A 25258-nucleotide genomic window follows, 5' to 3' on the forward strand; every position below is an offset into this window, starting at 1 on the left:
TTTTCTACTCTGAGAGGGCACAATTCATCTCTTATCATGAGTAACATTCCACTACCAACCCTTAGCTTCCCTATCTCCTGCTGAAATATGCTATACCTTTCAACTTCTGTCCCTGTTGGAACATCCTCCTCAGTTAACCAGGTTTCACTGATATCAGTAATCTTTAAAGAGATTAAGTCAATCAATTCCACAATCTCATTCTTTTTTATTCTTAATGCTCCTGGCATTTGTATACAGAAAAAGTGTGCATTGCCAGCATTCATATTGCTGTTATTACTCTTTGCATACCCCACCATCTGAAAAGAAAATTATGTACAAAAGTTTAAAAAAATGAATTAAAGTCAGTAAGCTAAATTTTATAAATATTACTCAAGAAAAAAAAAAAAAAAGACAAGAATTTGAAAACTACTTAATAAAGAAGAAAACTGATTGAATTGATTCAGCCAGATAGACATATTATTATTATTATTATTATTATACCTCCAAGGAATCAAGGACTTATCAAAGGCAGCTATACATCACCCACACCAACTGTCATATACCTTCTGTTAAACTCATTCATACTAGATGTACTCACTGCTTCAACTGATAAACTATTTCACTCACTAACAGTTCTGTGAGAGAAAAATCTAGCTCTTACCCCTTTCTTAACTGCACGTGAACTTAATTTCTGGAGATGCCCCTTGTCCCATCTCCGTCTTTCATATAATGAAAAGTTTTATCAACTGATATCCTATAATTCCCTCTCAGAAGTTCATAGACCACTATCATATCTGCAGTATCTGCAGTCCACATCCTCTAAATCTATCCTTGTGATCTATATTCCATAATCCCAATATTATCTTTGTAACTCTTTTTTGCAACCTTTCCACAGCTTCTTTATCCCTTTAGAACCCAGAAGACCAAATCCAGTAGTCCAGGTACAGTCATATCAAGACCTTGTAAAGAGCCAAAATGAACTTCCATATCCTTAAATGTCAATGTTTGTTTCAATAATGCAATTATCCTCTGAGTTGTGTTTACAATTTTTGCTATGTGACCCTTGAACTTCAAATTTCTATCCACCTTAACTCCAAAATCTTTAGCCCTATCATTTACTCCAAGCATAATTCCATCAATATGCTATTAAACATCTCATCATACCAAAGTGCATAACTTGACACCTGCAAACATTGAATTGTTAGCCATTATCATTTGTCCATACTTCCAGCCAATTCAAATCACCATGTAAATGCTGACATCAGTAGTATCTCTGACTGTCCTTTATTAAATTAAAGAATAATGGCCCAAGGTATGATCCCTATGGTACACCACTGGTCACCTTAATCTGGCAGATTAACCCCTCCCTATATACCACTTTCTGATACCTTTTCATCAGTCATCCACTTATCCAAGCCAATAGTTTATATTCCCATCCCATATTCTCCAGTTAATGCAACAGCCTTTCATGTGGTATCCTATCAGATGCCTTAGCAAAGTCCAATAGTATTATAGCATATTCGTTCCCTTTGTCTAACTCAGCCATACCATTATTACAAAATATGAGCAAATTGCTAAAATATGACCTCCCTTTAGCTTGTTTGTCCATCCATTTCTGCATGTGAATTCTTGCTAACTTCTTTAAAATTTTCACAGTCACTCCAGAGATACTAATAGGTTGATAGTTACACACATCAGTTTTTGCACCACTCTTTTCAGTGGAATTATCATGCATTCTTTCCATTTTTGTGGGATAAAGATATGTTGGACTGAAAGCATGGAAACAAAGAAGGATGAATGAGAGTGAAAGTGAGAAGAGGGGGGTCGAGAGTTAGAAAGATTGAATGATAGAGAGAATGTGTCGCAAGATTCGGAAGTTGAATTGGATTGGATGAAGCAAGAAATGAAATGGATGCGGAATGAAATTAAGAGAATTCAGGTCAAAACTATTAAAATAAATCATGATGGCATGAAAGAGTTGATGAAAGATGAGCGAGTGGTGTTCTATGGCGACTCCATTATTAAAGGTGTGCTAGAGGATAGAATGCACAAGGTATGTTTTCCAGGTGGTAAAATGAGTAGAGTGATTAATGCATTGGATATGAGGCGGGAACGAGCAAAAGAGTTAATGATATTAATTGGTACAAATGATTCGAGAGAGGGCAAAAAGCGTGTCAGAATGGATATCAGGAGGCTGCTTGGAAGGATAAAAGAGAATAGTGTGACAGGAAGGATAGTCAGTGTGTCGCCTAGGTATGACTGTGGTGAAATGAGGCGGAGAGCAAGGATTATGAATGATATGCTGGCTGAAATGTGTGAGGAGATGGGAGTACAGTTTGTTAATGTGTGGAATAAGTTTGAGGGACAAAGTGAGCTGTATGGGAGCGATGGACTGCATTTGAGTGGTAATGGTGTGAGTCGCTTGGAGAGACTGCTGCTGGAAGGTAGAGAAGTGAATAGAGAGAATGAATCAGATCGAGAGGGGAGTGATGTGGAATAGAAGGAGAGTAAGACAGGAGAGATTGAAGAAGTAGATATGAATGGGGAAGTGAGTGGTATGAGTATAGAAAATGAGAGAATGGATGTGCAAGAGGAGCAGGGAAACAGGGAGGCTCAGGGTGGACAGGTGAGAAAGCTTTCTCACCTGTCCACCTTGAGATTTCTCACAGCGTGAGAAAGGGGGATGCTCCAAGAGGAGGTGAGAGCATGTGTAGGCAGGAAAGGAATGGGATGACCAGGATCAAGAGGAAACAGTTGGAATTGAAAAGGGTTCTAAAATGAAGAAGCAGAAAGGGAAATGGCCCCAGTCTAGCATGGAGAGATCACATCGAGTGAGTGGTATCAGTGGAACTAGCTGTAGATCCAGAAATGAACTGTTGTGTTTGTATACAAATGCTAGAAGTATAAGAAACAAGGCAGATGAAATGGTTGCACTGATTGCATCTGTTCACCCAAAGATTGTTGGAATAACTGAGACATGGTTGGAAGAGGATGACATCCTGACGGGAATAGAGATGGAAGGGTATGATGTGTTTTGTGAGGATAGAATGGGTAAAAAGGGAGAGGGGAGTGCTATTGATGATAGATGGACATACAAAGTAGAGATGCAAGACGGGAATAGTGCCAGTGGTTTTGAGGCAGTATGGTGTGAGATAGAGGTGAATGAAATCAAATAGTTGGTGGGATGTTATTATTATTATTATTATTATTATTATTCCTGATACCTCCAAGGAGTCCGAAGACTCATCGCGGGAGGACACCTACAACTGTCTCTACACCTAACCTCTACTACGAATCATCTCCATCAACGCCATCTATCGCCCACCTCCAACACCACCACAACTAGTAATTTTTGTCTGTAAATTGCGTGTGTTCTGAAGGGCCGATTTGTATGTATGCGGGATGAAAAACCCGAGTTTTCCGGGAGAAAAAACCCTGCTACCTCCGTATGAGATCGACTAACTCACCTTCGATTGAAATCGACCAGATATAGATTCTTCCCGTCGCGACGAGAATCGAACTTAGGCCTATTCCAATCAAAGGGCGCAATGTACCGTCGTTCTTCCAATTGCGCTACGGAGGCGCTATATTATATATAATAATATATTATATTATTATAGACAGGCAATGTGGATGGTGGTGATAGTGAAATGTTTAGTCAAATTAGCCAAGCAAATAAGAAAAGGGTGATCATTATGGGTTATTTTAATTATGGCAATATAGACTGGAATGATGAGATAGCAACTGGAAGTAAAGAAAATGAGTTTCTCAAGTTTTTGAGGGATAACTACCTCAGACAGTATGTAACAGAAGGCACACGAGAATTAAGGGTCTTGGATTTGGTCATCTCATCAGAGGATGTATGAGAAAATCCTCTGATGTACAATCAATGAGAAAAGGTTATATGTGGAACTACAAGGGGGGGGCGGGGGGGTGATTATGAAGAGCTCAAGAGACAGCTTGCGGGTGTAGTGTGGAATGAGGAGTTAGCTGGAAAAGAGATCAATGCAGCTTGTGGAATTTTCAAAAACTATCTAGTAGATGCAATGTCTAAATGTATTCCAAGGGTGAGAAGGTAAAATAAGGTAGGTGTGAGATGGATGAATAAAGAGATTAAGCATGCAATACAGAGAAAAAGGGCATTGTGGAGGCAGCATAAGAGAAGTGGAAATAATCAATTTCATGAGGTCTACAAAGACCAGGCAAGGAGGGTGACATGGTTGGTGAGAGTAGCTAAAGAGAGGTATGAACAGCAGTTAGCTAATGAAGCCAAAAAGAATCCTAGGGAGTTCTTTCAATATGTAGCCAGCAAAAGAAAGAATGATTATGGAAGGATGACACTGATTGGAGAAAATGGTATAAAGACAGCTGTTGCAGAATGTGTGGTGGAGATACATAATGAGCAGTTCATAAAGGTCTTTCGATCTTGTGAATGTGACTTCATGGAGAGATTGAGAGCAGTTGATGATGGGGAGGAGAGACTGACTGTAAGTGAGCAAGCAGTGTTTGGGGAGTTGAGTAAACTAGATGTTAATAAGGCTGTGGGACTTGATAATATATCACCGCGCATTCTGAAGGAATGTGCCAGAGAGTTAACACCTGCCTTGACATATTTTTTTAATACGAGTCTTACACTTTGTCAAGTTCCTAAGGAGTGGAAGGAGGGCAAGATTGTTCCACTTCACAAAGGAGGTTATCGAACTCAAGCATCAAACTATAGGCTTATCTGTGTGTCAGGTGTTGTGGTTAAGTTGTTGGAGAAGCTTGTGAGAACTAGGATCTAGAGTTGGGTTGATAACAATGGTATTATCTTTGATGGACAGCATGGATTTGCTAAAGGGAGGTCATGTTTTAGTAATCTACTTACTTATTACAATAAAGTGACTGCTTCCTTGGACAGAGGAGAATGATACACAGTAATATACTTGGATTTCGCAAAGGCTTTTGATAGAGTACCTCATGATAAGTTGACAGTCAGACTAGAGCAGATGAGGTTGGATATTAGATTAGTGCATTGGATTGGAGACAGGCTATCTGATAGGTATCAACAAGTTGTGTATCAGGGTGCGATATCGAGGAAAAGGAAAGTCACTAGTAGAGTGCCTCAGGGGTCTGTTTTAGGGCCATTACTGTTTAACTTGTATATTAATGATATTGGCAAAGATTTGGATGGAGATATTCAGTTTTTGCAGATGATGCAAAGTTGGGACGAACCATAAAGAGTAATGAAGATGTTGTGGCCTTGCAAGAAGACTTGAATAAATTGAGTGATTGGGCAAGCAAATGGGGATTGTGTTCAATGTTGCAGAATGTAAGGTTTTAAAATTTGGAAAACAAAGATGGATGCAGAATTTATGCTTGGTGAGAATATATTGTTGGAAGTGGAGGAAATAAGAGATCTGGGGGTGATAGTGGATAAGGATCTATAATTTAGGGGACACATTGCCAAAATTGTGAAGAAAACACAAAGACTTCTGGGAATGATGCAGAGGACACTGACATGTAGAAGTAGGGAGATTCTTATTCCATTGTATAAGGCTTTGATTAGGCCATACATGGACTATTGTGCCCAGATTTGGTCACCAGGTTTTCAGAAGGATGAAGAGATGTTGGAAAGGGTCCAAATTTGACTGACTAAGGTAGTTTCTGACCTCTGGAATGTTGAGTATGAGGAGAGATTGAGAAGATGTAATTTGCAGAGTCTGGTGGACAGGAGGAAGAGGGGAGATATGATAGAGACCTACAAGTTGGTAAGGGGTTGTTACAGGATCAATGCTGGAGAAGTTCTACAGAGAATAATGAGAGATCAGGGGAGAACCAGACATCATCCCTAGAAACTGTATAAAGAGCAGGTGAGTAGGGGGAGTGAAGGCAGGTTTTTTTTGTGCCGAGTTGTGAATGATTGGAATGCCTTCCCTGAGAAAGTGGTGTCTGCAATTAGTTTGAGTGCGTTTAAGGCACGGTATGATAAGATGTGTGTGTGTGATAAAGGGAACTCCCAGATGAGTCTTTGATTCCATGAGGTCTTGGGGTAATAATAATAATAATCTTTTCTGAGCTAAGACTGAAATTAGACAATCTTGTCAAGGAACTAAGTTTAGTTGTTCACTTGGACAGAAGAATCAGAACTCCATTGTCCACAAATGTGGACAATGAAGTTCTGATTCTTCTGATTCTCCACATTTGAGGACTCAGGAAGTCCACAGTTGTGGACTCATTGTAGCAGTCATGGTAATGAAGAAGAATTTCATGTAGTATTTTTTAAGTAAATTCAAGTAAACATTTCATGTAGTATTATCATAGTATCCTGTACATCATATGTTGAAATGCATATCAGAAATTTCTGTAAATGGGACATTATACAGAGAAATATATAGCTGCACTTCAGTTATAATTGAATATTTGAAATTAATGGAAGTAGAGGAAGATCTTTTGTAAACTCAGATGTAAGACAAAGAAAGTTGCTTCCTTATTCCCCTCGTATTCAGCATCTGTATAGATGTTGAAGGAAAGTAGCAGTAAACCTGATATCAAAAATTGGAAATATTTTCTCTACTTTATGAAGAGGATGTTATGCTTCTAAATAAATCCATTAAGTCTCTCAATGGATTTATAAAAAAATTATAAAAATAAATAGAGGCACATGTAAAACATCAATTGCATTCTCAAATGGAAAAATATCTCAGCTGTTTAGGGCACAATTATTTGTGAAGACAGCAAATTTAACATGGAAATGGACAATAGAATAAGCAACACTGTTATTTGTGGGAAGCAAGCAGAAATAAATTTATATGGAATAAGAGAGAAATTAGCCAAAACATTAAACTAGCAGTATACAAGATGATCTTCAAACCAATTTCAAACCAATCTTATAGACCTGAGAGTTGGGTTAGAAATAAAACAGTTACGGGAATCATAAACAAAGATCATAAATATGAGAGTTCTGAGAAAAATTAGATGAATTCAAGGGAGAATCATATTAAAAATGAAGGTATTAGAAAGGAATTGATACTGTTAGTATGCAAGTAGATGTGAGCATGATTAATCTAAGATAGTATGGTCACTTAAGCAGTATGGAGAAAAAAGATTAAAAAACAGATGTTTGATAACTGGTTGATAGAAAAAAGGCTCAGAGGTATCCTGAGATGTAGATAGATCCAATACTATCAAATCCTACATTTCAGTCTTTGAGTCTTGACAAATAAGCAGTTAATTAGGAAATTTTTTTCATTCTTTTGGAATTATTTCTAAAGCATCTAAAAAGGCTATGAGACCTGTGACCTATGTTTGTGCTTGTATTCTTCTGGTAAATTTGTTTGTTTTGCAAAATGGATGATCCAGGTTTTCAGGAGGAAAATCTTTTGTACTAACTCAGTTTCAGTCAAAAAAAAAAAAAAAACCTTTATAAAGGTTGTTCACATTCTAGACAGAATTCAAATCTTCTAACCAAAGGGTATTATTATTATTATTATTATTATTATTATTATTATTATTACCCGAAGACCTCATGGAGTCAGGCTCATCTGGGAGGTCCTTTTATCACACACACATCTCATCATACCGTGTCTTAAACACACTCAAACTCCTTGTTAGACACCACACTCTCAGGCAAGGCATTCCAATCATTCACAACTCGGCACAAAAAAACCTGCCTTCACTCCCCCTACTCACATGCTCTTTATACAGTTTCTAGGGATGATGTCTGGTTCTCCCCTGATCTCTCATTATTCTCTGTAGAACTTCTCCAGCATTGATCCTGTAACAACCCCTTACCAACTTGTAGGTCTCTATCATATCTCCCCTCTTCCTCCTGTCCACCAGACTCTGCAAATTACATCTTCTCAATCTTTCCTCATACTCGACATTCCAGAGGTCAGAAACTACCTTAGTCAGTTGCCTTTGGACTCTTTCCAACATCTCTTCATCCTTCTGAAAACCCGGTGACCAAATCTGGGCAAATGGCTTAATCAAAGACATAAAACGGAACAAGAATCTCCCTACTTCTACATGTCAGTGTTCTCTGCATCATTCCCAGAAGCCTTTGTGTTGTCTTCACAATTTTGGCGATGTGTCCCCAAAATGTCCCCTAAATTAATCCACTATCACCCACAGATCTCTTATTTCCTCTACCTCCAACAATATATTCTCGCCAAGCATAAATTCTGCATCCCATCTTTGTTTTCCAAATTTTAAAACCTTACATTTTGCAACATTGAACACAATCCCCATTTGCTTGCCCAGTCACTCAATTTATTCAAGTCTTCTTGCAAGGCCACAATATCTTCACTACTCTTTATGGTTCGTCCCAACTTTGCATCATCTGCAAACAACTGAATATCTCCATCCAAATCTTCGCCAATATCATTAATATACAAGTTAAACAGCAATGGCCCTAAAACAGACCCCTGAGGCACTCTACTAGTGACTTTCCTTTTCCTCGATATCGCACCCTGATACACAACTTCTTGATACCTATCAGATAGCCTGATAGGTATCAACAAGTAAGTAGTAGAATTAATAAGTAAGTAGATTACTAAAACATGACCTCCCTTTAGCAAATCCATGCTGTACATCAAAGATAATACCATTGTTGTCAACCCAACTCTGGATCGTAGTTCTCACAAGCTTCTCCAACAACTTAATCACAACACCTGACACACAGATAAGCCTATAGTTTGATGCTTGAGTTCGATCACCTCCTTTGTGAAATGGAACAATCTTGCCCTCTTTCCACTCCTTAGGAACTTGACAAAGTGTAAGACTCGTATTAAAAAAAATGTCAAGGCAGGTGTCAACTCTCTGGCACATTCCTTCAGAATACGCGGTGATATATTATCAAGTCCCACAGCATTATTAACATCTAGTTTACTCAACTCCCCAAATACCGCTTGCTCACTTACAGTCAGTCTCTCCTCCCCATCATCAACTGCTCTCAATCTCCCCATGAAGTCACATTCACAAGATCGAAAGACCTTTATGAACTGCTCATTATGTATCTCCACCACACATTCTGCAACAGCTGTCTTTATACCATTTTCTCCAATCAATGTCATCCTTCCATAATCATTCTTTCTTTTGCTGGCTACATATCGAAAGAACTCCCTAGGATTCTTTTTGGCTTCATTAGCTAACTGCTGTTCATACCTCTCTTTAGCTACTCTCACCAACCAAGTCACCCTCCTTGCCTGGTCTTTGTAGACCTCATGAAATTGGTTATTTCCACTTAAATTAAAATAACCCATAATGATGATCACCCTTTTCTTATTTACTTGGCTAATTTGACTATACATTTCACTATCACCACCATCCACATTACCTTGTCTATAACAACATCCCACCAATTATTTGATTCCATTCACCTCTATCTCACACCATACTGCCTCAAAACCACTGGCACTATTCCCATCTTGCATCTCTACTTTGTATGTCCATCTATCATCAATAGCATTCCCCTCTTCCTTTTTACCCCTTCTATCCTCACAAAACACATCATACCCTTCCATCTCTATTCCTGTCAGGATGTCATCCTCTTCCAACCATGTCTCACTTATCACAACAATCTTTGGGTGAACAGATGCAATCAGTGCAACCATTTCATCTGCCTTGTTTCTTATACTTCTAGCATTTGTATACAAACACAACAGCTCATTTCTGGATCTACAGCTAGTTCCACTGATACCACTCACTCGATGTGATCTCTCCATGCTAGACTGGGGCCATTTCCCTTTCTGCTTCTTCATTTTAGAACCCTTTTCAATTCCAACTGTTTCCTCTTGATCCTTGGTCATCCCATTTCTTTCCTGCCTACACATGCTCTCACCTCCTCTTAGAGCATTCACTTTTCTCATGCTGTGTACCCCTGTCCACCCTGAACCTCTCCGTTTCCCTGCTCCTCTTGCACACTCATTCTCTCATTTTCTATACTCATACCATTCACTTCCCCATTCATATCCACTTCTTCAATCTCTCCTGTCTTACTCTCCTTCTCTTCCACATCACTTCCCTCTCGATCAGATTCATTCTCTCTATTCACTTCTCTACCTTTAGCAGCAGTCTCTCCAAGCGACTCACACCATAACCACTTAAATGCAGTCCATTGCTCCCATACAGCTCACTTAATCAGTATCAATAAATTTGATTTATTGATACTGATTAATTTGGATGGAAATTGTTAACAGGAAGTTGGTGATAATGTTATTTTTATCATAGTATCCTGTATACTTCTTGATGGTCCATATTGGAAAATCATGATATGTTTATGTTAATTTCATAAGTAGTTAATTTCACAAATATTTTCATTACAGCTATATAAAGTCAAGTTAGTAAAGGCTTTTTTTAAAGCCTTTTATTGCACCATACCCTTGAAAATATATATGCACTCTGTTGCAATTGTTCTCATTGCTGTTAGATGTGATTATTTCTTATGTATTGTTTTCAGGGAAGGCCTGGAACTCCAGGAACTGCAGCTCAAAAAGGAGAACCAGGAATTGGCATTAAAGGACAGAAAGGAGAGCCAGGATCCCCAGGAATTGGTGCTTATGTAGGACCTGTAAGTAGAAGACTAGTTATTTTATTTCTTATTTTATTTATTTATTTGTTATTTGGCTCCTACCCATGAAAGGTTTATTTGTAAACTTATAGTATATTCATGTCATGGGTGGGCTAAATCTGTGATAACAGATTTCTTATATTAAGATATTCTCAAGAATGTTCACAATATATAACTTACATACTATGTCAATCATGTTAATTTTAAATAATAAATTTTTCTTAATTACAAAAAAAAGTTACTTTTTTAACAAAAAAAAAACTTGAAAAAATATGGTTGTAGAAAGTGTTTTTGCTTGGTTTACAAAATAAATTATACTAGACAAGAAATTATTTGTTTTAATTCTTTACCCATGTTTAAGCAAACAAAGCAAAAATGAGAATGAGGTTGAAGAGCTATTGCATAACCTGGATAAGAATTTGTCTATAGGGACAGATGGAATGTCAGCCCATTTACTATTGGAATGTTCAGCCGAATTGGCTACGCCTTTTCACATTGGCTACGCCTTTCACATGAGTCTGAGCTCAGGAATGATACCACAGGAATGGAAGGAATGTATAATAGTTTCGTTGTACAAGGATGGTGCAAAAAACTGATGTGTCTAACTACTGACCTATCAGTATCTCTGGTGTGGTAGTGAAGATTTTAGAGAAGTTGATAAGAACTCACATACAGAAATGGGTAGACAATCATATTATACTCTGCAAGGAACAGCATGGGGTTTACTAAAGGAAGGTCATGCTTTAGCAATTGCTCATATTTTATAACAATGTTATGGCCTAGTTGGATAAAAGGAATAGATACACTATGATAACATTGGATTTTTCTAAGGCATTTGATAGGATACCAACACAAAAGGCTGTTGCATAAACTGGAGAATATGGGATTGGAATATAAACTCTTGACTTGAATCAGGGGATGGTGGACAGACAGATATCAAAAAGTGGTATACAGTGGGTGTGAATCTGACAAATTTAAGATGACCAGTGGTGTACTTCAGGATCCATTCCTTGGGCCATTATTGTTCAATCTATACATTAATAACATCAAGCAGGGTCTATCATCAGATGTGCAATTATTTGCTGATGATGTGAAGATAGGCAGGACAATCCAGAATGCTACTGATATTCAGCAATTACAAAATGATTTGAATAGACTGGATATCTCGGCAAACGAAAATGGCGGTCAATTTAATGTTAGTAAGTGTAAAGTTATGCACTTTGGCATGATTAGAATTCCAGCGGCATATTATATTAGCGGGGTTATGCTACAAGAAACTGAAGAGGCAAGGAATCTTGGTGTATTGGTTGATAAGAATTTAAAGTTCAAAGGTCACATACCAAAAGTTGCAAATACAAATCAGAGGATAATTGCAATGTTGAAGCGAATCTTGACACGTAAGGATAAGGAAGTCATTTTGCCTCTTTATAAGGCTTTGATAAGACCACACCTGGATTATTATTGTTATTATTATTATTATTATCATTATTACTCAAGCCTCCATAGAGTCAAAGGACTCATCATGGGAGGTCCTTCCTAGGAAACACAAAGTCTATCAAGACTCATTGCGGGAGGTTCCTCCTAGGAAACACAAACTCTATCATACCACTCCTTAAACTCACTGACCGTTCTCTCTCTCTCTCACCTCTCTATCAGGCAATGAATTCCATGGTTCAACCACCCTCCATGCAAAGAAACCACTCCTCATCCTCTTGCTCACAGCTTCCTTTCATAACTTTCAGGGATGGCCCCTTGTCATCACTCCTTCATGCTGTTCAACAAGCCAAAGAACTCCACCATTCAACAGTTTAAAAGTCTCAATCATATCAGTGCACATTCAGCCGATCCTCATAACTAACATTGTACAATCCTGAAACAATCTTTGTTATCCACCTCTGTATCCTTTCCACAATTAATTTATCCCCTTCAAATCCTGGGTATCAAATCTCAGACCAAGAGTCTAAGTGTGGTCTGATCAGGGTCTTATACAACGGAATGATAACTCTTTTATCTCTGCAGGTCAGTGTCCTTCTCAGTATTGCAACAAACCTCTGCGTTAACTTCACCACCTTCGCAATATGTTCTCTGAATTTCAGGTTTCTATCAACCCCTGATCTCTTGTCTCCCCTACTTCCTCCAGTATATATCTCCTCCAATAGAGTATACAGCATTCCATCAATGTTTCCCAAACCTCAAGACCTTACATTTTCTGCATTAAACTGATATCCCCATTCATTTGCCCATCTGTCTAGTTTATTCAAATCCTCTTGCAGGGCTACCACATCTGCACTATTACTAATAACCCTTCCCAGATTCACATCATCCACAAACAACTGAATATCCAGCTGCAATCCACTGACAATGTCATTGATATAAAGGTTAAAGAATATAGGTCCCAGTACTGAGCCCTATGGGACCCCACTTGTAACCTTCTGCCTCCTTGAAACAGCCCCACTATACACAACCCTCTGATACCTATTGGACAGCCAATCCTGAATCCAGTTGACCAATCTGACATCCAGACCCATGTGCTGCAACTTAAATATCAGTTTATCATGTGGCACCCTGTCAAATGTCTTTGCTAAGTCTAGAAAAATGGCAGTATATGCCTTTCCCTCATCTAATGCTCTTGTAACTTTATCATAAAAGGCTAGCATATTGCTAAAACAAGAATGTCCCTTAACAAATCCATGTTGACTCTCACAGATAACATTACCCTCATCTGCCCAATGCTGTATATGGCCTGTCACTAATTTCTCCAAGATCTTAACAACTACCGATGAAACACAAACTGGCCTAGAATTAGACACTTCCAGTCTGCTACCACACTTATGCAATGGCAGTATCTTACCTTCCTACCATTCCCTGGGCACCTTTCCCTTTGCCAGACTTTCATTGAAAAGCCAGGTCAAAGGAACTGTCAGTTCTTTAGCACATTCTCTCAAAACTCATGGTGAAATGCCATCCAGTCGCATAGCTTTACTAACATCCAGAGTACTCAGTATTTGAAACACACTCTCCTCCTGCATCTCTAAACCTCAAACCTGCCCTATCCCTCTAGTATTAAAATTTACTTCTCCGGGATGAAATACTCCAATAAAGTGTTCATTGCACAATTCCACTATGTCCTCTGCATCACTCACTCTATTTCCATTTCTATCCCACATTTCTTCCATAATCATTTCTCCTCCTACTGGCCACATAGCTAAAAAATTCCCTAGGATTTTCTTTAGATCTTAGGGCCAATCTCCTCTCATATTCCAGTTTCGCCTTCCTTACCATACTAGCAACTCTTCTGGCCTGTGTCTTATATTCTTCATGCATCTTCTCTTCATCTGTCTTCTTATATCTCTTCCATAGCCTCTTTTTCACATGCATTTACTGTTTAATATTGTTTATCATCCACTTGACACCAATTTGTGTCCTCTTCGCTTGTGGAATACAGCTTACTATTGCTGCTAACAAATATTCCTTCACAATTTCGCAAGCACTAATGATATCCTGGCCTTCCAATTCCTACCTCCATGAAACTTCCCCAAGTTGATACTAGGACTATTATAATCACCTGCCTTATAATTCCACATACGTTTCCATCTCTTTGATACTCCTGCATGTCTGTTCATCTTCCAAGTCAAAACCACATGGTCACTCTCTCCAGCTGGTGGGAGAGATGTCATCTCAGTTATTATCAACACTTTTGATGCTATGACCAAATCCAAAACTCTTGAACCTCTTGTTCCCTCTATTACATGTTGCTTAAGACATTTGTCCCTCAAGAATTCTAGAAATTCGATTCCTTTATTGCTACATGCATCTTCCTCTCCAATTTATTCTGCTGTAGTTAAAATCTCCCATAATAATCATTCTTCTTGCACTTGCCAAGCTCAACTGTCTAAACATCTCCTGTCACCACCCTCTGTGCTCCTTGGTTTGTAGCAACACCCCCACTAAATATCCTATCTTGCCCACCTCTACCTCACACCATATGCTTTCAAAATCATTAGTGTCACTGCATTCTAAAGCCTCCACTCTTAGAGGACATAAGTCATCACTTATTATTATTATTATTATTCAGGCCTCCATGGAGTCAAAAGATTCATCGTGGGAGGTACATCCTAGAAAACACAAAGTCTATCATACCACTCCTTCAACTCATTGACCACTCTTGCTCTCACCACTCTCTCTCAGGCAATGCATTCCATGGTTCAACCACCCTCCACGCAAAGAAACCACTCCTCAACCTCTTGCTCACAGCTTCCTTTCGTAACTTCCAGGGATGCTCCCCCCTTTCATTGCTCCTACCTGTTGTTCCACCAAGTGAAAGAACTCCCCAATGTCCACCATGTAACTGCCTCTCAACAGTTTAAAAGTCTTGATCATATCACCTCTCCTTCTTCTATCCACCAAACTCTGCAGTCCACATTCCCTCAGCCGATCGTCATTATTAACATTGCACATTCCTGAAACTGTCTTTGTTATCTGTCTCTGTACCCTTTCCACAATTAATTTATCTTCATCAAATCCTGGGGACCAAATTTGAGAGCAGTAGTCTAATCAGGGTCTTATACAATGGAACAATAACTCTTTTAGCTCCGCAGGTCAGCATCCTTCTCATTGCAGCAGTCCTCTGTGTTACCTTTACCACCTTCGCAATATGTCTCCGGAATTTCAGGTTTCTATCAATCGTTAACCCCAGATCTGTTGTTTCCCCTGCTTCCTCCAGTATAACTCCTCCTATAGAGTATGTAGTGTCCCATCGTTGTGACCCAAACCTCAAGACCTTACATTTTGCTGCATTAAACTGAGACCCCAATTCATTTGCCCATCTGTCTAGTTTATTCAAATCTTCTTGCAGGGCTGCCACATCTGCACTATTACTAATAACCCTTCCCAGCTTCACATCATCTGAATATCCCCCTGCAATCCACTGACAATATCATTGATATAAAAGTTAAACAATACAGACCCCAGTACTGTGCACAGATTTGGTCTCCCGAGTTTCAAGGGGATAAAGAAGCTGTGGAAAAGATGCAAAGAAGAGTTATTATTATTATTATTACCCCAAGACCTCATGGAGTCAAAGACTCATCTGGGAGGTCCTTTTATCACACACACACATCTCATCATACCGTGTCTTAAACACACTCAAACTGCTTGCAGACAACACCCTCTCAGGCAAGGCATTCCAATCATTCACAACTCTGCACGAAAAAAACCTGCCGCTCACTCCCCTACTCACACCCTCATTATACAGTTTCCAGGAATGACCTCTGGTTCTCCCCTGATCTCCTACTATTCTCTGTAGAACGTCTCCACCATTGATCCTATAACAACCCCTTACCAACTTGGAGGTCTCTGTCATATCTCCCCCTCTTCCTCCAGTCCACCAGACTCTGCAAATTACATCTTCTCAATCTTTCCTCATACTCGACATTCCAGAGGTCAGAAACTACCTTAGTCAGTCACCTTTGGACCCTTTCCAACATCCTTCTGAAAACCTGGTGACCAAATCTGGGCACAATCATCCATGTGTGGCCTAATCAAAGCCTTATACAATGGAACAAGCATCTCCCTACTTCTACATGTCAGTATCCGCCACATCATTCCCAGAAGACTTTGTGTTGTCTTCACAATTTTATTGATGTATCCCCTAAATTTTAGATCCTTATCCACTATCACCCCCAGACCTCTTATTTCCTCTACCTCCAACAATATATTCTCACCAAGCATAAATTATGCATCCCATTTTTGTTTTCCAAATTTTAAAACTTTACATTTTGCAACGTTGGACTCACATCCCCATTTCCGTGCCCAATCACTCAATTTATTCAAGTCTTCTTGTAAGGCCACAACATCTTCACTACTCTTTATGGTTCGTCCCAACTTTGCATCATCTGCAAACAACTGAATATCTCCATCCAAATCTTTGCCAATATCATTAATATACAAGTTAAACAGTAATGGCCCTAAAACAGACCTCTGAGCACTCCACTAGTGACTTTCCTTTTCCTGGATATCCCCCCCCCCCGTATCAAGAAGTTGTGTATGGGGGTGCTATATCCAATGCAGTAATAAAATATCCAACCCCATCTGCTCTAGTTTGACTGTCAACTTATCATGAGGTACTCTATCAGAAGCCTTTGCAAAATCCAAGTATATTACTGTGTATCCGTCTCCTCTGTCCAAGGAAACAGTCACTTTATTGTAATAAGTAAGTAGGTTACTAAAACATAACCTCTCTTTAGCAAATCCATGCTGTCCATCAAAGATAATACCATTGTTGTCAACCCAACTCTGGATCCTAGTTCTCACAAGCTTCTCCAACAACTTAACCACAACACCTGACACACAGATAGGCATATAGTTTGATGCTTGAGTTCAATCGTTGTATGAGTTACAAAGATAATATCTGGATTATGGGATTTAGATTATGAGGACATATTGCGAGTATGTGGACTGCAGACTCTGGTTAAGATAGTGATAATGATAGAGGTCTGTAAACTTTTGAATGGGTGTTATAGGATATCAACTGATGAAATTTCTCATTATATAGAAGGTGGGGAGAGAACATAGAGGATCCATGGAAGTTGAGTTTGTTCACAGTCAAGAAAGTGGTAAGAGCTTGGTTTTTCTCCCAGAGAGCAGTGAGTGAGTGGAATAATTTGCCTTTAGGGGGTAGTGAGTGCATCTAGTGTGAATGAATTTAAGGGAAAGTATGACGGCTGGTTTGATTGATTTATAACCTCCCTCGATGAGTCCTTTTTCTCTGAAGGTCTCAAATAATAATAATAATAATAATAATAATAATCGGCAAACAAATGAAAAATAAACCTTTGTCTTTCTTAATAATAATTTTTAATGAGTTGTGTTTTCTTCTTGCAAAACAGACATCCTGCCCATAAGACATGCAATTAACAGGCAAAAATGCTGTGTAGTTGGTGGTAGATTGTGTGATACAGACATATTGTGTAGTATAGAGTGGCTCCTTCATTGAGTTCTAGGTTTCTGTGGAGGTGTCATGTCATAATATTATTATTATTATTATTATTTTGACTGCCTATATATTGACTTATTGGGGTCCTGAATTGGCTTGAAAAAGTTCCATGTTCGGCCTCTAGAGCATGGTTTTCAGACTGTATAAAATAAATAAAACAATTACAAAAAAATATATGAAATTGATAAAAATGGGCAAAAAAAATGGCATCGTACAAAATGTACTATAGGTTTATGATAACCTTTTGTAGATGGGAACCACACATAAAATATATGATTATTGATTGGCAATAATCTCACTCACTTTAAAGGAGGTAGAGGAGATGAGAGATCTGGAAGCAGTGGTGGATAAGGACCTGAACTTCAGAGGCCACATTGCACAAGTTGTGAAAATGTCACATTGATTAATAGCAATTATGCCAAGGACCCTGACATGCAGAAATAAAGAGATTATGATGCCATTGTATAAAGCCTTGATCAGGCTTCATATGGATTATTGTATGCAGATTTGGTCACTGGGTTTTCATGGTGACAAGGATATGTTAGAAAGGAGGAAGACTGAGATGTAGACCATTTGATGCAGTTCAAGCATTAAAAGACTGAAATATAATATCTGATAATACCAGAGTTCTGACAGATAATAGACTAATTTAGAGGGAAATTGTTGATAGGAAGTTAGCAATAATAATGTAATTTTATCACATAGTACCATCACAGTATCTCCTTGGGGTACATATCAGAAATTTGATGATGATGATGACAGAGTATAAATTCAGAAAACTGAATTTAAGCATAAAAATTATTATTAAAATAAGTATTAAATATTTGTTTCACACATATCTTTATGTATATGTAAAGTTAAAAGAAAGCTATAACAGTACTTTTTTTTTATTGTAGGATGGAATAAACACTGTCCATATAGGTAAGATAGCTTTGAAATTATATTTTAATTTTTTTAATAGTAGGAGAAATAATTTTATTACATGTAACAAAGACTTCTGTGGCTTGTATTATTCGTATTCAATCAAGGTTTAAATATGAAGAATAATCAAAGGTTTATCTGGCTTCCAGAATATTAGTTGTGAAAATAAATTGATTTTAGTAGTATATGTAATTCAGAATTTGGTGAAATAGGAGCAGAACAAGTTTGTGCTGAAATGTTTGGGTTGTGTATTATCTTGGTTCTAAAATTTTTAGAATATGAGTATATACCAAATTCAGTTTAGTTTAACTGTACCATATCTGTTGATGCTGTCAGAAATCTTGATTTCTTTTGCCTTTTCAATATGAGAGAGAGAGAGGGAGAGTCTCTCCTTATTCAAGAAGCAAAAAAAGAAATCTTCATGTGTGTTATAAATTTTGATGTTTACACTTTATAAGACTTTTCTTGTTCTTTAACACGTTCGCTGCCACGCTCCTCGGGCATAGTTTTGTACCGCACACCAAGCAATTTAACTTCTTCGAGGTCAGTATGAGTCAACACACGAGTATATTCATAGTTGGCTTGTAAGGCTCATAGTTCGCTGCCACGCTCCTCGGGCATAGTTTGTTACCACACAAGTATATACCAAATTGTCGACATACGAGTATATTCATAGTTGGCTTGGGAGGCTCATATACCAACTACAGGTATACTCGTAGTTGGCAATGAACGTGTTAAAGAAATTTTTGTTCATTGTATTCTTAGAAGTATATGAACACAGTATAGAAAAAATTGATTTTTAATAAGAAAATTAATATCAAATGGCCCTATTTTTGATCAGAATAACAGTAGTGATTCTTCATTAATCATTCCTCTCTGTCTCTCTGACCCTGTCCTGATATCCAATTCTGGAATTCGTTTGATTTACATAAGTGGTTTGAATAAAACAAATAATTAATTCTATAGGCTCCACTATATTAGAATGTGCTGTTTGGTAATGTATATACCGTTTTTTTCTGTGTATAAGATGATACTTTTTTCTAAAATTTTTAGACCAAAAATTGGGGGTCTCTCAAACGGTTACCCCCGTGTTTATACACGGGGGGGGTGGGGTAAACGGTTGAGAGACCCCTGGTTTCCGTGGCGAAACTGCCAGTACCTTGTCTCCGTGAATAGGCTTCTGCCAATCACTAGCCTTTGTTAACGCTGTCAATTGATGTCATTAATGGCTGATTCTGAATAAAACAATCAGAACTCTGAAAGCATTCATACGTCTGCAACTGGTTGGCGGGGTAAGTTAATGCATTAACAATATTTTGAGCACTAGCATAAAAATGTCTGAAAATAAAAAATAATTGTCATATTCTTCAAAATTCAAGTTAAAAGTCATCAATTATGCAAAAGAACATGGAAATAAAGTGCTTCAGAGAGACAGTTTGTACCTCCTCCCACTGAGTGTATGATTACACAATAGAGAAAATAGGAAGAACAACTACTCAAGATGCCAAAAAGGAAGAGGGCCATAAGAGGAAAACCAGCAAAATGGCCATACTTGGAGCAGAGGCTTGGATTATGGAGCAGCACCAGAGTGAGATATCTGTGTCAACCAAGTTTATTCAGTATTAGGCAGAAAGGTTTGCAAGAGAAATGAACATTGTTGATTTCACAGGAAAGGCAAAATGGGGCTTCAACTTCATGAGGAGAGAAGGATTGGCCATGAGAACATGAATATGTGTCATTCACATTCTTGGGATTTTTAGATGACCATTATTGTTAAGATTAGGGTGGTTGATAACAATTTCACAAGCCTCCTTAAAATTATGCTCATAACCATGTTTTGGTGCGATGTAAACAACAGGTGCCTTTCCAGTCAGTTCTATGTAGAGTATTTAGGGCATGATCAGAAAAGCCAGATTTACCATAGTTGTTAAATTTGACCTGATCTGATCTTTCTTTTTGAGAAACATAATAAAAGAGAAGACATTAGTTTTGAACTGGTATGCTATATTTAGATATCATCATCATCATCAAATTCCTGCCGATATTTAGATATCAGTATATAGTAAATGGCCAAGTTTGTTTCTTGATAACAGATCTTAGTATTTCAATTTTACAAGCAAAGCATAACTTTTTTTTTTATTTTATTATTATTATTTTTTTAATTTTTGAAACAGATGCTTGCTTTAAGCAACTTTTACATTTCTGGCTCTTAATATAGAAAATTGATTCTCTTTCTCACTCTCTCTAACATAAAACATTTAAAAATTTCTCAGTAAATTATACTTGCCAATAAATTATGTTTCTGTTTAAGCAAACAAAATTTGCAAGCAAAGTATCTTCACAATTAGGCTACTTGTATATAGAAGCTGATGACTTCACATCAGTTAATGCAAAAGCACATTATCTTTTATTGAGGTGTCATCAGTGGAAACTAGATGCAGGAAAATGCCAAGATTGGATTAAAAGAGAAGTCATAATTCCCATATACAAGTAGTAAAAAAGTATATCATCTTATTTTAAAATACTCTAGATCAGAATTAGGGGGTGCTTAAGGATCAAAGCTGTATAACTGAGAGGAAATCTCCACATGGCCTTTAAAGGAATGTGAAGAACCAATCAAGGCTTCTGATCTAATGTTTAATCCTCACCTTCTCGTGGTGCATTCTGTTAGGTATCTACCTGGATACTGAACGAACGAGGTTGGGCTGGCAATTTGGGATTTAGCCCACCAAATTGTATTCTTATTGGCTTAAACCAAAATTTCAAATGATTGTACAACATGACAGAATTTCAGTCCGGCTGGGATGTCGCCTGGTTAAACAAAACCCCCATTGTTTTTGCCAGGGAACCAGGGCAAACAAACAGCGAAAAATCAGCCACTGGAACAAATCATAAAACTTACCCCAACTCAACATTACCAGAGTTCAAGATCAGTATCATCAACATAAGAAGCCGAATGGCAAAGAAATGTAGCTAGCTGAGGAATTGGATAAGTACCAGATCGACATGATACGGATGACTGAAACAAAAACTGGTGAGATTTATCTGAGTAATAAATACAAAATGTTATAATCAGGCAATGATAATCAAGGAAAAGAAGGAGTAGCCATAGTATTCAACACTAAATACAAAGCTAATATTCTTGAATGGCAGGCAGTCTCGAGTAGAGTGATGTGGGCAAATACGAGAATGGGAAACTGGACAATGTGATTTATTTGTGCCTATGGTCACACAGAAGGTTCTACGAAGGTAGAAGTGGAGGAATTTTTTGAGGCTATAGAGAAAGCAACTGACACAATGAAAAAGAAAGGAAAAGTTAGTCCTTGTTGGGGATCTAAATAGCAGAGTAGGAAATGATTGTGAGACATACAGAAATATTTTGGGAAAATTTGGAGAAAAGAGCAAAGCTAATAATAATGGCAAATACCTTTTGGATTTCTGATCAGGACATGGACTGGTTATTACTAACACCATGTTCCAACATAAAATGTGCATAAATTCACATGGAGAGAAGAGGCAAGGAATAAGAAAAGTCTCGTTGACTATGTTATTGTTGATAGTGATGTTTTCTCTATGGTGCAGGACACCAGAGTGTACAGAGGATTTGAAATTGGAAGTTATTACCATTTAGTCTTGAGCAGAATTAAATTGAATTTCATATTGAAGAGAAGAACATGTAAGAAAGTTTTAAAGTGAATAAAAGTTGGGCAGCTCTCAGATGTGAACTGTAGACTAAAATACACAAATATTGTTGAAGAAAAAATGAAAGAGTTTGAGAACAGAAACCAAACCTTGGAGATTCAGTGGCAAGCCCTGAAGAAAACACTGATTGATTCAGCCAAAGAGGCATGTGGTGAGGATGTCTGCAAGGATAGAAAAATCAGAACTCCATGGTGGACACAGGAAGAGGAGGCAGTGAAGGAAAAGAATATCAAAAGCATATCAAAAGTTCCTGGCAAATAAGTCAGCTTGTGCTTTTAGAGAATACAGAGACAAATGTAAGAATGCTAAACACTGTGTAAAACTAGCTAAACAGAAGTCATGGGAGGACTTTAGTAAGAACATAGAAAATAAATATTAAGAAGATGGCTGGATATTCTGGAGGTTGTTAAAGAATGTCAGAAATGGAGGAAAGAGTGCTGTAAAAGGAATTAGAGATGATAAAGGTGAAATGAAAACAGGAGAAAAAAGATATCCTTGAGGTATGGAGTAATTAGTTCGAAAAATTGCTAAATGAAACGAGCAGTGATGACAGCACAGTGCTAAAAACATTCAGCAGGCATGCAGTCAGGAATACATATACATACTTGAAGTAGAAAAAGTCATCAAAAGCCTGAAGTGTGGAAAGGCAGGAGTAGATGATATTCGACCAGAAATGCACAGGTATGGAGGTATAAAAATAAAAGTCTTAAAGTGGCTGCATTGCATAGTTCAGAAGGCCTGGACAGAGGGATGAATTCCAGATGATTGGATAGAGCTCTCTCATAGTAACAATATATAAAAAAGGGAAATAATACTGAATGTGAGAATTACAGAGGCATTACTGAGTGTTACTGGTAAGATATATGCAAGTATACTTGAGAAGGATTGTGGAAGAGAAGCTTGGTGATGAACAAGCTGGATTCAGGCCAAATAGAGCTGACAGGATCAGATTTTCACTTTATGACAGATAGTTGAGAAATCATGGGAACATAACAAAGATCTCATATTTATGAATTTAGGGACACAAAACACGTGTTGAAAAGATTATTTTACTGATTAATAATAAAATAATAACTTGACGTTTCGACCCCTGTATTGAGGTCATCATCAGAAGGATACTTGTGTATAAGAACCAAACTACATGCTGTTGCACTCTATACAGGTAAATTACATCTACATTGTTAACTAATCTTTTTTTCTTAGCCTGCCCTCTAGTGATTAAAAAAATTACCAATAAAAACTACAATAAACTCTTCTAAAGTCCTCACATACTAGGATTCTTCTAGAATTATACAGTTTATATTGTTATATTACGATTATCTTCTGGATTTGTACAGTACAGGTTGCTATTGATTATTCAGAAAAAAAAAAAAAAAAAAACTTTACCAAATCTTCTTGTATTGAGATTTTTCTTCGTGGTTGCTATGAAGGTTGCAGATGGATCCTCCACATTCTTGGAATGGTTAGACCATCATTTTTATTCAGATTCGGATCATGTTTGAGCATTTCACATGCTTCCTTGAATTTCCGCTCGAACCAGGTTTTGGTGCTGTGTAGGGACTTGGTACCTTTCCAATCAGTTCTGTGGTATGTTTGGAGTGCATGGTCAGAAAGGCCGGTTTTTCCTAAATGGAGGTATTTTATGTGTCGTTTGTGTTCATCCTTTCTGATTGGGATGGTTCACCCTGTTTCCCCTATGTATGGTATGTTACATGTGCAAACTATTTTGTAAACCCCTGGGTGGGCTAGGTGTGGCAGGGATCCTTGGAAGAACTAAGGTGTCTTAATTTTGTCGGGGGTTTAAAGGTGGTTTTGATGTTGTATTTGTGTAGTGTTCTGTCTATTTTTGCTGAAATGCCTCTAACATATGGTATACCAATAGCATTCTTGAAATCTTTTTTGTTATTAGTGGTATCTTTGTGGAGGATCTTGTGAATGGTTTTTATACTGTCCATTTTTTATAAAGGTATGTTTGATGGTCTCATATTCATGGTTAAGAGCTTGTTCATTTGAACAAATGGTTTGAGCTCTGTGTTTAAGAGTGCTTATGAACCCTAGTTTTTGTGTTGGGTGGTGATAAGAAATTTTGTGTATGTACTGGCCTGTGTGTGTTTGCAGTAAACTCAGAAGGAGAGACAGCCTGAAGGGAACGGAAGAGAGTTGTTTTTTTCTATTTCAATGTTGAATTGGATGCGTTTGTGTTGTTTTGTTCAGGTGGCTAAGGAATATATCTAGTGCCTCGCGGCCGTGGGGCCAAATGGCGAAAATATCGTTGACGTATCTTGGTCAAATTTTGGGCTTTAGGCACGCCGATTCTAGAGCTCGTTGCTTAAAGTCTTCCATATAAAAGTTTGCTATTGGGGGGGAAAGTGGTGAGCCCATGGCTGTATACCCTCTTTTTGAAGGTAAAAATTATTTTGCCACACAAAATATCCGGAGTGAAGTATGTGGACAAAGAGGGCCGTGATGTCATGTGGAAATATGTTCTGTAAGAGTAAGATAGTATCAGTGATTGGGACATTGGTGAAAAGGGAAGTTATGTCAAAGCTGACTAATAGATCTTGGTCATTGAGTGTAATATTTTTAATTTTGTTTATGAATTGTTGTGTATTTTTTATGTAGGAAGGGGAATGACCAACCAATTCCTTGATTGTGGCCGCTAATTTTTTGACTAAGTAGTAATTCGGACTGTCGATTCCTTCCACAATTGAACCTAATGGCATGTCTGTTTTGTGTACTTTTGGCAGGCCATAAATTCTGGGAAGACTTTGAGCAACAAGCTCTAGAATCGGCATGCCTAAAGCCCAAAACTTGGTCCAGATACGTCGACATTATTTTCGCCATTTGGCCCCACGGCGGCGAAACACTAGATACATTCCTTAGCTACCTGAACAAACAACTCAAACGCATCCAATTCACCATTGAAATACAAAAAAACAACTCTCTTCCTTTTTAAAATAACGAAACCTGTGGTGCGATCATAATTAAAAGAAACACATGTATTAACCACAGTGAAAATTATTTAATTGTAAATATTTCATGTATCTTAGGACATCATCAGTACAGTAGTTTTAAACAATAATAGGAATAACATACAGTTAGGGCGCATGATT

General features: G+C 37.8%; 1 protein-coding gene across 1 annotated transcript in view; it reads left to right on the forward strand.

Moving 5' to 3' along the window:
• Window positions 1-25258, forward strand: part of Mp (collagen XV/XVIII-type protein multiplexin) — a 339834-nt gene that overhangs the window by 230014 nt on the left and 84562 nt on the right. Inside the window, exons 16-17 of the mRNA XM_090402408.1 lie at window positions 10418-10528; window positions 18419-18443. Of these exons, the coding sequence (XP_090258534.1) occupies window positions 10418-10528; window positions 18419-18443 (136 nt within the window). The remainder of the gene's footprint in view (window positions 1-10417; window positions 10529-18418; window positions 18444-25258) is intronic.

This window comes from Typopeltis vanoorti, chromosome 2 (genome assembly GCF_054136105.1).
Source record: "Typopeltis vanoorti isolate ZY-2024b chromosome 2, IOZ_Tvanoo_1.0, whole genome shotgun sequence".
NCBI classification, from domain to species: domain Eukaryota; kingdom Metazoa; phylum Arthropoda; class Arachnida; order Uropygi; family Thelyphonidae; genus Typopeltis; species Typopeltis vanoorti.